The 14,579-nt window shown below is 35.6% G+C and overlaps 1 protein-coding gene across 4 annotated transcripts in view; it reads right to left on the bottom strand.

The window, feature by feature from the left end:
- Positions 1–230: 230 nt before the first annotated feature.
- Positions 231–14,579, bottom strand: part of Zranb3 (zinc finger RANBP2-type containing 3) — a 223,122-nt gene continuing 208,773 nt past the window's right edge. For all 4 annotated transcript variants that reach the window (XM_071619227.1, XM_071619228.1, XM_071619230.1 and 1 more), the window contains 4 exons: positions 7,988–8,098; positions 6,564–6,954; positions 2,326–2,457; positions 231–1,084 (listed from right to left, as the gene is read on the bottom strand). In XM_071619227.1, coding sequence (XP_071475328.1) covers positions 986–1,084; positions 2,326–2,457; positions 6,564–6,954; positions 7,988–8,098 — 733 coding nt within the window. In that variant the 3' untranslated portion in view covers positions 231–985. The remainder of the gene's footprint in view (positions 1,085–2,325; positions 2,458–6,563; positions 6,955–7,987; positions 8,099–14,579) is intronic.

The following is a 14,579-nucleotide window of genomic DNA, read 5'->3' as shown; positions in this document are numbered from 1 at the left end:
ACTTTAAATAATACAGATTTAAAAAACCAAAAATGAGAATCAAGAATCAAAGGGTATTTGACAATAAGTTTAGTTGTACATGCTAAAAATAAAAGCAACAACAACAACAACAAAAAAAAAAACCTTAAAAAATTAGGCTTAAGGGGCATTTATGTTTTCAGTTGTTTATTAGTTTTAATAGTTACCCAGAATACCCAAATAATCCACAAACATTATTAAATACGATTAGCTTATTTTTAAAAGTTATCTTTTTAATAAAGATGACTGTCTGAGAGATAAAGCAAAAATAATAAAGCCAAAATACATTCCTTAGCCCTATTTTGGAGGCATTTAATGAATAAGTCTCTTTTGCATACTAAGTAGATTGGTCATGCTTGGCTCAGAATTCCTAAATTATGATGGTTTACCTCTGAAATTGTCTTTTATTGTTTTGCAGTATTCCATTTACACCTATGATGGTCCAGAACCAATAGTAGTCAAGAAGAGCATTTTTCAGGTAATTAAAAGTATATTTTTTAAACACTTATCTATGTTAAATACAGTGATTAAGGCATATTGCAGGAGAAACAAAAGCTAGCAAAATCTTGGTGAAACATAATTGAGAAATAAAGTCATATAATACCATGGAAATATTTAGCATTATATTTAAGTTTCTGGTTAAGTACTTTCAAAAAGTATTTAACACTAAAAGTATTTTAGCATAAAACCGGAATTTAAATTCTTGATTTATGTTATAAAATTTTCACTCTGAAAATATCAGACAGACATAAATTTTTTTAAATTAAATTCTTCCACATGTGGAGTTGGGGATGTGGCTCAAATGGTAGCATGCTCGCCTGGCATGCATGAGGCACTGGGTTCGATCCTCAGCACCACATAAAAATAAAGATAATTGCGTCCACCTAAAAAAACTAAAAAGTAAATATTAAAAAAAAATTCTTCCACACATAGACAATTTGTCATCCATTCATATATTTTTTCTACTTTACTTCTTCACCAAAAATCGTGTTATATCTGATCCATGTTTTGATGCTAGAGATTGTCTTCTCATCTGGCTTCTTTCCTTGGCTTGTTTAGCAGTTTTCTAAAAGGTAACAAATGTAAGTGCACATATTAGCAAAAAAGCATTGGCTTCAGAAGCTCAAAAACTGTATTTTTAGTCTAGATGAAATCTACATTGCCCCTATACCCAGTGCTTAGCCATTAGGGATTGTTCCAAACCACAAAGCAGAGTACCTCAGCAGCTCTGACTAGTGCCCTGAGTCTTAGCTTTACCAGGATCTGATAAGGAGTGGGCCTTCCCACTTCCTATTCTCAGGTCCCAGAAGCCATTCCCAACTCAACAGATAACCCAATGTAGAAAATAAAATAAGCCAGACCACAACTCGATTCTTCTGCCAATCCCACAAATAAAATATTTATGAGACTCTGAAAAAATAATTACAGAACAGGTTACATTTTCTTTGGCTATTTCTTAATTCTCTTACAGGTTTTGAATTTGCTATTAATTTGTACAGCTGAGAAATCAGATGACATTTTTCCCAATTGAAGTTCATGAACCCAGATAGAAAGGATGAAAGAAAAGAAGGTTAAAACTAAAAACAAAAACAAAACCTGCCTGTGTGATATGATCCCATTTATATAAAAATTATACTTATGAAGAAATTGTGGAATCTAAAATATTAAAAAAAGGATTAAAAGAGTTCATTTATGAACACTGGCAAAAGATCCAAATGGTTCTAAAAACCATAAATATAATTGGTTATTTTGTGGGACTGTGTGTTAAAAATTCATCCTGGTAGATAACAATACTATACCATCCCCTACACCGCCATTTTAAGCAACAGGTTGTACAAAGATGTACCTAGTATAATGGGTTTTATACTTAAACTAGCGGTATAATATCTTTCATGTTGAGCTGAGTTAGTCCTAGAGACAATTTATGAATTTTCTTCAATATTTTAGGACATTCTTAGTCATATGCAAACATGTATCACTGCCCTAATTCACAAAACTTTCAGTTTTGGGGTCTGGTTCTCTTCAAGACTGTAAATAAATAAGTTGTATTCATGTTTTTCTAGATAGTGGTGACATGTCTTGGTCCTAAAATGAATTAAGAGGGAAGGTGCTTCTGTTGCATCTGTGACTGAAAACTTATATAGGCCTCAAGAAGAAGGGCAAGTGTCCAGTGATAAAAGGAAAAAAATGCATCTTGGACCCTAGAGCAGGGGTATAGACTTATCCACATAATCACCTACACCTGTTTGCATATTTTCTTTTGGATTTCCTAGGATGGAGTCAAAGCTGCTTGTGAGCTCCACTGACCTCTTTGTGACAGACCGTGCAGAGAGTCTGCAGGTTGTTTAGGGTGCACTGTCCCCCTCCCTTGTACACTGGCTTGATGTGATCCACCTGCCAGAAATGTCCTTCCTTCGGGTTTCTTATCATTTCATTTAGCTGCAATAAAACACAAGATCAGCAATTTTGAACATACACTGTAGGAACTGTTGGTTTTTGCATTGTGTAATCATGTTTATATAGCGGAATCATGGGGAAAATACATTAGCGTAATTTTTTATAGCTTTTATTGTGAGTTGACAAAAACCCTCTTGGTTAACAATTTGAAAGCAATAAAATGTGTTTCTGAAAAGTTTTTTCCTCTTATCTAATCCATTTTGAAAACTTATAAGCAAGTATAAAATACCAAGACTCCTGACAGATTTGTCTTTTCTGTACCTTTTAGTTTATATATTCACTACACCAAAAGTGAGAACAGACTGGAAATTAAAAACTCCTTAATATTACTGACTCAAATAATCTTTAATAGTTCACCTAAATGCATTAGTTACTATATCAATGGCAGTTTCATATTAACAGCTTTCACCCTTACTTTTATTTTATTCACCAGAGAACTTCCATGGACTGGAATTAAATTTTTAGAACCTCTAAACTTGCATATTTGAAATAAACAAAGATGTCCCCTTAAAACAGTCACTGTGTAGGCCAGTCCATATTTGAACACTTAATATTTAACCAGTGATGACCTACATTAAAAAATGGGATGTGTTTAACATTGTACTTGAGTTAGTAAAACCAACTTACACTATGGCAGTGCAGTTTTTAAACATCACCATGACAAGTATGACAATTGTTTTAATTTTCTTGGTCTTGGACAAGGAAGAAAGTATAATTAACTTCATGACTGCCGGTGATGGGAACACAAGATTATTTCTAAAGCACTCTGAAGAAAGCAAGTCAGATCCTCCAAAGGCACAATGACCTGATCGATAGTGCTGACCTGTGAGGAGCCCCAAGAGGCAGCATTTGGAACAGTAAACTTTGTCCAGATGACCTTTGTTTTACTTGCTTTACTTTCTCTTCTGTACAGAACTTCCCAACTTCTGTTAGAAGATACAAAATGATTTTTGTTTTCACTGGTATTCTTAGAAGCAACCACAAATGGCAGTCTTGTACATGAAGCAAATGTCATATTCTTTGGGGAAAAAAAAAATCTCCTTTGGTTTTGCCTTTTGTAACCAATTCTTTCTGAGTAGCTTTTACTCTGACAGACTTGAAAATTCAAAAGGGGCCTCTTAATTTTTTCCTAGCAACTGGCAAATCACTTGGCATTACTCTTCAATATCCAAAATTCATCTTTTGAAAAAAATCATTCCCTTTCTAACTGGTCTTCCCCAATCTGAGCACCTATGCTCCTCATCCTTACAGCACTTTTGTTAAGATGTCTACCATATTAGTTCTGCCTTTCTAGACAGTTGCTTTCAAATGGCCTTAGTGATTTCACTGGATATCTTCCGGAAGCTTCACATTGACACAGTGGACAGTAAGTAGAGGCTGGCTGATATCCCTGGAATGGGTACAATATGTCTCTCATTGGTTAGACCAAAGGATCTTTCAAGAACTCTGGATGTCATTAGAGAAATAGTGTATTTCTCTAGTTCTCAAAGACACTAATTTATCTTTATAGAAATGATTATTAGTTCTATTATAATTTGGTAATATTAGGTAAATAAATAATTTGTCTAGCTGTCAGGAATTCATCCAATACTTTAGTAGGCAAACAGTGACTCAGGAGTATTCCTTTTAAATTAAGCACACTACAAAATTACACATTTTACTTTAGTCTGAAATTTAGAATTGTCAAGCAACAAGATCAGAAATCAAACTGAGTTTTGAAAATCAAAATGAATCAAGCAGATTATGAACTCCCATTTTTACCCCGTATACATATTGCAGATTCACATCGGTTACACATCCACTTTTTTACATACTGCCATACTAGCGTCTGTTGTATTCCGCTGCCTTTCCTATCCTCTACTATCCCCCTCCCCTCCCCTCCCCTCCCATCTTCTCTCTCTACCCCATCTACTGTAATTCATTTCTCTCTCGTTTTTTCCCCCTTTCCCCTCACTTCCTCTTATATGTAATTTTGTATAACAATGAGGGTCTCCTTCCTTTACCATGCAATCTCCCTTCTCTCTCTCTTTCCCTCCCCACTCTCGTCCCTGTTTAATGGTGATCTTCTTCTCATGCTCTTCCCCACTATTCTGTTCTTAGTTGCTCTCCTTATATCAAAGATGACATTTGGCATTTGTTTTTTAGGGATTGGCTAGCTTCACTTAGCATAATCTGCTATAGTGCCATCCATTTCCCTGCAAATTCCATGATTTTGTCATTTTTTAGTGCAGAGTAATACTCCATTGTGTACAAATGCCACATTTTTTTTATCCATTCATCTATTGAAGGGCATCTAGGTTGGTTCCATAGTCTAGCTATTGTGAATTGTGCTGCTATGAACATCGTTGTAGCAGTATCCCTATAGTATGCTCTTTTAAGGTCTTTAGGGAATAGTCCAAGAAGGGGAATAGCTGGGTCAAATGGTGGTTCCATTCCCAGCTTTCCAAGGAATCTCCATACCCCCAGCTCCCTGTTTTTGACCACCATGAGGTGAGTGGCTTTGCTCGGTCACACTCGCCTGCCATGATGTTCTGACCAGAAACAATGGAGCCAAGCAACCATGGACTGAAACCCCTAAAATCATAAGCCAAAATAAACCTTTCCTATTTAAAAAAAAAGAAAAGAAAATCAAAATGAATATTGATGATAGTGTGCTACAAACAATATTTTGTCATAAACTGCTTTATCAAAAATACTTTATTTCTTTGGTACTAGGGATTTAACCCAGGGACGCTTTACAAATGAACCACATTCCCAGCCCTTTTTATTTTGAGACATTTTGAGACAGGCTTTCACTTAGTGGCTGATGGCCTTGCTGTTGCTGAGGCTGGCCTCAAAGTTGCAATACTTGTGTCTCAGTCTTTTGAGTAGCTGGAATTACAGGTGTGTGCCACTGCGCCTGACTTAAAAGTACATTTCACAATGGAATGAATATACATAAATGTATGTTACAAATGTAAATGCATATGTAATATGGCCTCCTCATTGTCGCTCTGTGTTATCCATTTGCCTCTTGTCATTCAATATTAACATTATGAAAATGTGGAACTCCTAGACCTTAGGTGCCTCTGGATGCAATGAATCACCTGTTAAGATCTTTTCCCAAAAGTAACTGAATTAGAATCTAATCAAGTCTCTAGATCTTATAAACAACATTCAGAAAATTGGGGGGATATAAGAGCATATGAAACACCTCCATGAGAACAGAGGGAGACAAACCCAGAATGTAGGAAATCTTACAGGCAAATGATCCAGTTTCTTTTTTGTTTTTGTGTTGCAATACTGGGGTTGAATCCAGGGGTGCTCTACCACTGAGTTATATTCCAGGATCTTTTTATTTTTCATTTTGAGACAGGGCCTTGCTAAATTGCTGAGGCTGGCTTTGATTGTGGCAATCCTCCTGCCTTATTCTCTTGGGTCACTGGGATTATAGGCATGTGTCACCATGCTCAGCAAATGATCAAGTTTCTTCAATATAAGAAAAAGGATGGGATGCTCTCATAGATTAAATGGAGCATAAAAGACCTAACAACAACAACAACAACGAAAACAATATATGGGCCACATTTTGATCCTAATGTGAATAAAGCAACTATAGAAAGACATTTCTCAGGCGATCTAGGAAACCAAACATAAACTCTCTATAGTTAAGGAATTGTAATTGTGTCAGGTGTTGTAACTCATGTTGGGATTGTATTTAAAAAAAAGAAGAGTGGGAGGGAGAGAGAAAAAGAGAGGGGAAGGAAAAAAGAGAAAGGGGTAAAGAAGAGAAAGGAAGGAAGGGAGGAAAGGAAAGAGGAAAGTCTGTACCTGTGAGATACACAATGAAAATAACAAACTGTTGTCTGGAATTTGCCTTAGAATATTTCAGAAAAAAAAAAAGTAGTAGTAGTAAGGCAAGAAAGAAATGGCAAATGTGGATAAAACCATTAAAGCTGGATGATGGGAACATAAGTTCATTATTCTTTCCACTTTTGAATATATACTTGAAAATGCCCATGTTAAAAAATTAAAAAAAAAATAAAGTTAACGAGTCAATAGTCATCACTCAGTACAAAGATACTTTCTGTTACTTGATTACAATTTACCTGTTCCAATGGGAGTTTTGAGGTCCAGGTGGCATCCAGAAGATTCTTCCTGTGGCTTAAAGGTGCATCTCTCAGACATAAAAAGAGTTCTTGTGCATTCACATTACATAGCTGACACACACCATGTTCAATTTCAAATACTCTGGCTCGCATATAACTGTTATCAGATCGAATCCAAAATTCTTCCTGACATTTCAGGGAGCAAAACCGTGAATCCCAAGCATTTGCTTTACACTCTTGCTTAGTTTGGAAAGTGGGATGCTGACAGTGAAGGCAAAGAGGATTTCCTTCATTATCCACAGCTTGCAAATAGCCTTTGGCTATACTGAGATCAGCTGGTGCTGTGGAGGGATTTGGAAGTGGGACACAGGATCCATCTTCAAGAAGGTTTCTATAATTGGACAAAACATTGAATAGGTAACCAACAAATGTATATACCAAAGTTATTGCTTCAAATAAAGGCTTTTAGTTTTTACATTGATAAGTAGTAATACAGGGTCCACACATTTTGTGATTTAGTGTGGAGATGAAATAGCTGTAGTCAGCTCTCTATATGCCATGCCAAGCAAAGAAGAGTGGTGTATTACAAAAATTGATTTGATATATGCTGCCTCTCTTGAGAATTTAGATGCTTCTATGTTAAACAAATGGATTTTGAAACATCTGGAGAAGTTGGAAAATGAGAAGTTAAGAAATGCTTCTTTAGGCTGGGAAAGAACAGGCTAATGAGAAACACCAACTAAAGTTTAGTGGCTATCCTGCTATCTAACTATATTCCGTCATATACCTCATTAGGCCAAAGAGGTCATACTAACACTTGTCTAGTATCTGCTGGCTTACAAGATGTAGTGAATTTTTATAACCAAAAAGTGATGGAGTGATGTAGCTGATAGTGCTGATAGGAATTAGAACAAAACGCTTGCTAAATATCATGTCTCCTACGGGAAAGCTTAGAGTTGATCAAATTAAAATTAGAAATGAAACATGATGGGACATATCTCAATTTATTAGAAACAAAGGAAAGGCACAGTACTCGATTGTGTTGCAGAGTCCTACACTGTGAAGTAACAATAATTGCTTTGCTTATTTTTCATGGTTGGTCATTGGAAGGTTAAAAAGATAAGCTTTTTAAGGTTGAAAGACATCAAGATTGAGGGGCAGAATCCAGTTTTGACCTCATGTCTCCTGGCATCTTCCATCCAGGTCTGAGACAGGCCACTTAGGCCAGTTGGTGTCAGAATTCTTCCTTGTCTCTAATCCTAAGATAATGAATTCATTGCTTCACAGTGTTGTTAGAAGGACTAAAGAGCTACTAAAATGTGAAAGCTCTTTGTAACCTCTAAAGTGACCACACAAAGGTGAGGTATTATTACAAAAATTAATGTATAAATTTAAGGTACTATTCTTAGTACTTATGTCCTTACTTTGTGGAATAGACGCACGGCCCAGACTTCTTTGTGATCAGACGGACATGGCCCCCATCATTCTTCATCTTGTCCATCGAGGCTATAGCAACATCTTCTTTGGTTATATATCTAGAACAATTACATGTTAAGTAGATTTCCCATCCCTCACATAAAGGTTTCTCTATTTCATGTTCATGATGCCCCTTACAAAAGCAGTAGGAGCAAAAGAAAGATACAATTCCATTTTTGTGTTAATACTAGAATTAGGAAATGTAGTGTTCACCCTTTACATTGACCATTATGTGGGAAAAACATCTCTCTTCCAGATTCATTTTCTCAAGAATCATTTCTCTAAGAAATTCAAGAGTCATTCACTACCTTTTGGATCAATTTTCAAAATTTATGGGCTGGGGATGTGGCTTAAGCGGTAGCATGCTCGCCTGGCATGTGTGTGGCCCAGGTTGTGTCCTCAGCACCACATACAAACAAAGATGTTGTGTCCGCCGAAAACTAAAAAAAAAAATAAATATTAAAATTCTCTCTCTCTCAAAAAAAAAAAAAAAGAAGTGGGTGTGAGGATAAAAAATGACCAAATACATGCATGTCTGACAGCCTAAAGAAAACTGCTTGCCAGGCTGTGCAGAAACTTTCCAAGTGCATTTTTTACCTCCCTCTTGACCTTCTCTTCAAGGCTTCCCCAATCACCTAAATCATCAGTGTTTTGGGTAAAGTGATTTGTGTGTGTGTGTGTGTGTGTGTGTGTGTGTGGTGCTGGGGATTAAACCCAGTGTATTCGAGGCAAGCACTCTACCAACTGAGCTACATTCCTAGCCCCGTGATTTTTTTTTTTTAAGTTAACCAAGTTTTATCACATTTCCTACAATCTCAAGGTTATTCCCATTAGTATTAGCTCATACAAGGTTTATGGAAACTTTACTGAAACAAAGCCAGTAATGTGGGATTCAGAACTTTATTACACAGCAATGTCAATACGACACAATGGTTTAGGGACTGAAAGTAAAGAGGAAAGTAATTCTAATTAAAGGTGATGGGGGAATACAATTACCCAATTAATTCCTCCTAATTAGCTCGGCCCAGTTTCTCTGTAGTTTGCACCTATTTTTTGTAGATTTCTAGAAAATTAAATTAAATATGAATTTCTTTATATTTGAGTAGATCTTCATTTGGCAGTTTAACAATAAAATTAGAGTTAAATCACAATGGAATTGTGCAGTTATAGGTAATATTTTAGAAATCTGTCTTTATTTTATTAAGGACGATTTAATGATAAACAGATTTCCCTTTTCCTATAAACTATTTTATTTATTTTTGATTAAGTGATACATGGGCATAGTTTCAAACTTAAAAGGCATACAGCAGTTTACATGGTAAACAGTGAGTTTTCCTCTCATTTCTATCCCAGAATTCACCCTGTTGTCAGTTTTTGGTAAGTTTTTTTGGAAACAGTTAATTTTTTCTGTGTATATGTGTGTACCTTTTATTTATTTTTGCATTTATATTGACCTATAATCATATACTATAAAATTTGCTCAATTTAAAGCTTACAATTTATTGCATTTTAATATATTCACAAGGTTGTGACACCATCATCACTGATTGTAGAATATTTTCATCCAGTTCCCCACTTCTGAAACTTATGTCCATGAGCACTCCCTCCCCATTACACTTTTTAGTTTTAGAAATCAATGATAGTATACTGTAGACACTAATCTTCACCTTGCTCTTTTTGCCTCAATCTACACCTCAGAGATCTTTATGTATCAGTACATACAGAGTTGCTCTATTCTTTTTAATTTTTTTTTAGTTGTAGGTGAACACAATACCTTTATTTATTTATTTTTATGTGGTGCTGAGGATGGAACCCAGTGTTTCATACATGTGAGGCAAGCGCTCCATCACTGAGCTGCAGCCCTAGCCCTGCTCTATTCTTTTTAATGGTTCCATGTTGGCCAATTATTTGGATAAACCATTATACCTAATGGGCTCTTAGTAATTTTTAGTTTTTGTTATCACAACAATGTGTGTATATGTATGTGTGTGTATGTTTTATACACATAAAGTATATGTAAAATAAGTCTCCACAATAGAATTCCTGGGTTAAAAGTCTTGGGTATTTTTAAGGCTGTACCAGTGCACATCTCCATCAGCAACAAAAGGAAGTTTTCTCACACTTTCACTAGTGCAACCATGTCACTTAAAAAATCTCTGCTAATAGTAATAGGTATCTCCTTATGACTTTAATGTCATAAATTTAAATGTGTGTACAGGTATCTTTCCACATGTTTGCATTTCCACTTGTGTGTGTTTCTTAAAGCAAAAGAAGTTAAATCACAGTGAATTATTTGAGCTCTTTAACTTGACATTTTAGTTCCTATATTTCCTCAACATCCCCTCACTTTTTTTCCCAACCCTTTTATTCCCTTGACAAGAGTTCTTTGCTAAAGTTTTTCTGTGGATTTTAAATGTACTCAAAAACCTTCCTAGCTTTGAGGGGCAATAGGATATTAAGCCTTGCCTCAGGTATTATTCAAAGTTTAAAAGATTAGAAACCTTATTCAGTAACTTTAAAAGATGCTGAGAAATCTGGCCAGAGATTTAGGAACCAAAAATAACCTCTTTCTTTTGTATAAAACGTTTAAGCTTTAAGCGTAAGTTTTTGCAAACCATAAGAAACAGATCAATAGACCCAAAAGAAGGAAGCTGACAATGTTTCAAACTTAGTTGCAAGTTGCCAATATTTAATTTTACATTAATGTTTGCTAGGAAGTCCATGTAAATATTCCAACTTGTCATTTTTTGCAAATAGGGAAGAAAGAATGTCATAAATTAAATTAATTCCCGAATAAGGATGGGAGTGGAATATGGCAATCTTTTACAAGAAAATTGTGCACTGGAAAGTGGTCCACACTAATGGATAGAGTCCTGGGTTCTGGGTTGCTGACCTGTATTACAGATCACTTATAGGTAGAGGATAAATAGTTGGCATTCTAATAATAACTGCTCTCCCACTAAATCATACCTATCTCTAGAACAACAATGGCTGGTGGCTTTGGCTTCCATTCACATCTAAGAGTGAGTCATCCAGAAGCTACCTCAGCTTGGTTGAGGCCTGCAAATTGGTGGAATCATAGAAGAATAATCTTGGAGACCTAACCATAGCTTTTGGGGGAATTTCCAAACTCAGTAACTACCTCTTTTTTTTTTTTTTTTTTTTTTCTTTAAAGCCACTTAATATTTTAAAGAGATGAATCCTCCTCCTTGCTGCCTAGGAAGTAAAATGTGGTTGCTGGTATTCTTGAAGCTAAGTGAAGAAATGGGTCTAAGGGGTTTCATTTTTCTATTTATTTATTTATAAATGACAGCGGAATGCATTACAATTCTTATTACACATATAGAGCATAATTTTTCATATCTCTGGTTATATACATAGTATGGTTTCATTTTTCAGTATAATGCTTCTCTCCTTATCTCCAAGTCTGGAGGCTCTCTAGTTTGGTTTCTCTAGAAAGTAATGAGAGAGATAAGAGATCCAGGGTCTAATTGCTCCTCATACAGACTTTCTGTTGTTCAGCCCTATCTTTCATACCTGCTTTCTGAGATATATGATTTTCCAAAATACTGAGACTTACTGAGGTTCTGCTATAAGAATCAGAGTGCTCCTGATTGCACCTCCCCTCTGCAGGTGTATACATTTCATTGTGGGGGTAGCATTTGTGGCTCTGCTAAGTTGGTTTCCATGGAGGCCTCCCTCTTTGCATTTCTTTATTCAGACACCAAGGACTCTAGATACATATCCTTAATAGCTCTCTTCATTCTTTTCCCTCCATTCCCATTGCTAATGCCTTAACAGAGAGCCTCATCAGGAGTCTTTTAATTTGGGGTGGCAGATAAAATTTTGTTGTTGTCATTACTAGCTACATCCTCAGACCTTTGCATTATTAAATTTTGAGATAGGGTCTTATTAAGTTGTCCAGGCTGGCCTCAAATTTTCAATCCTCCTGTCTCAGCCTACCCAGTTGTTAGAATTACAAATATGTGTGCTGCCTATGCCTGGCTTGTAAGAGAATTTTTAAGATTTTATATTTAGGAAATTTTTAAGATTTCTATTATCAGGCTATTCAATAAATTCATCTAGGTAATGCTATAAAGGGATTTGGCAGATATAATTAAGGTTTCTAATCTGCTGATTTTTAAGACTGGGAGATTACTAGGTGGACTCAATATAATCACTGGAAGTCTTTTTTTTAAAAAAATATTTTATTCATTTATTTTTATTTATTTATTTTTTGAGAGAGAGAGAGAGAGAGAGAGAGAATATTTTAATATTTATTTTTTAGTTTTTGGCGGACACAACATCTTTGTTTGTATGTGGTGCTGAGGATCGAACGCGGGCCGCACGCATGCCAGGCGAGTGTGCTACCGCTTGAGCCACATCCCCAGCCCACTGGAAGTCTTAAAAGCAGAAGATGAGGACAGATTCTAAGCAGAGAACAATGTGACACTCTGTTGATGGCCCTGATATGCAGAGGCTCATGTGCTAGGACCAGAGAGAGTCTTCTATGAGCTGATGGTGACAACCAGCTGACAGCCTGGATGGAACTGGAACTCAGTCCTACAAATACAGGGAACTGAGTTCTACCAACAATCCGAATAAGCTGGGAAATGGGTTCTTATCCAAGCCTAATAATTAGAGTCCATGTGGTCAATACCTTGATTTTAGCCTAAAATTCAGAGCAGAAAAATCAGCAAGAGTCAACTTGGACTTCTGACTTATTTTAGAACTGTGAGATAAAAAATATGTGTTTAATTTTTTTTTGTTTGTAGATGGACACAATACCTTTATTTTATTTATTTATTTTTATGCGGTGCTAAGGATTGAACCCAATGCCTTACACATGCTAGGTAAGCATTCTACCACTGAGCCATAACCATAGCCTCAAGTTTGTGTTGTTTTAAGATGCTGAATTTGTGGTAATTTGTTATGGTAGTAATAGAAAATAAATGTTTCTTGTCTTCTCACTTCAAGTCTTGCCCTTTTTAATCTAATCTCCTAACTGCTGCCAGAGTGAGCTCTTATAGATACAAATCTAATGATTTCATCTGATGCTTGCTACTACAAGATACAGCTTAAACATATCATCTATATTTAATTTTATAAATGCCATTTATAAAATGTGGTGGGTCTGAGCTTGGTTTATATTGATTTTATGAGTTCATATTTCCTTTTATACATGATCAGTCATCTCTCTCAGCTAGTATTTTAAGTGGTCATCCATATCTGATAAAGAAACAAAATATAGCACACTTAGAAATGGTTGGAGTGGGCTGTAAATTCAGTTATGAAGGGAATTACAATCATGTAAGAAAGAGAAGATCAATTACAAAAATGAGAAAAGTGGAGAGGATTGGAAGAAATATTGAAAAAAATAAAATAGGAATGTTTTTTGACATTAAGTGTGCGTGTGTGTATACTTTTGTAGGTTGGCATGTATGTACATATATGTACAATGTATACACATACATTTCATTTGTATTTGTTATATAAAGTATGGGGAAATTAAACTAGTACAGAAGAGTTTAGATACGAGGACAAAACTTACAACTTATGGATAAACCAAATCATTCAGAGAGTTTTATTTGGCTTAGAAAGTATTTTATTTTTAAATCTGAACTTGAGTGATTTTAGATGGGTTATGCACTTTCCAATTTGCCATCATCTCAGCCCCAACCTCACCCTTTTCTAGTTTTAAACCTAACCTCATTCATTCATTCATTCAGGTTCTTGTTTTGTTTTTAGTCATGAGTTTGTAATTCTGGCATAAAACATAAAGTGACTCTCACCTTCACAAACTACCTAACTTTATGCCCTAAAGAAAGATTTCTCAACAGTAGCACTATAGGCATTCTAAGACAGAAAATTCTTTGGGGATATAGACCTATTTACAGAAGGATTTTCATGAGCATCTTGGAACTGTACCACAAGATAATCCCTAGTTGCACTCTCTAGTCATGACAATTGAAAGTGTCTCCCCAGATTGCAACCCTCGGGGGGCGGGGGGGTGGGCAAAATTGCTTCCAGTTGAGAACCACTGTTCTAGAGAAACCTCTAGTGAGTTTCTAAGGTGTCCTTCCAGAGAATTTCCAGGTCAAAACTGGCAAGTAAATGTTTGTATTTCTATCATTATTTTAATACTTATTTTTATTCTTAACAACTTATTATAAGTATCATTCCTTGTTCTGACACATAGATGTACCTGATGCCATGCACTGAAACAGTTGAAGACATTTTCACTGAATGGTGCTAACTTTATTTAATCATCCACGCCCCATACCATTGATTTTTTTTTCATCTGTAAAGTGATGGAATGTAAGGATAGGAATATGTTACAGGTGTATAGAGACAGCAAGAAATGAAGGGCTTTCTCTGCTATTGTTACTGTTTGGTTTATTGTTCTGTAATCTCTTCCAAAGTGCAGAGAGCAGCTAACTACTTTTCCTGATAATCCTTGCTTCATGCTAAGAAAAGAATATAAAGAATCTGGATTTCAGATCACACCAAAAGATATTTGAGTGAGATAAAGATTATTGT

This window comes from Marmota flaviventris, chromosome 11, assembly GCF_047511675.1.
Source record: "Marmota flaviventris isolate mMarFla1 chromosome 11, mMarFla1.hap1, whole genome shotgun sequence".
Lineage (NCBI taxonomy): Eukaryota > Metazoa > Chordata > Mammalia > Rodentia > Sciuridae > Marmota > Marmota flaviventris.
The sequence above is the reverse complement of the archived record's forward strand: the minus strand, read 5'-3'. Positions and strand labels throughout refer to the sequence as shown.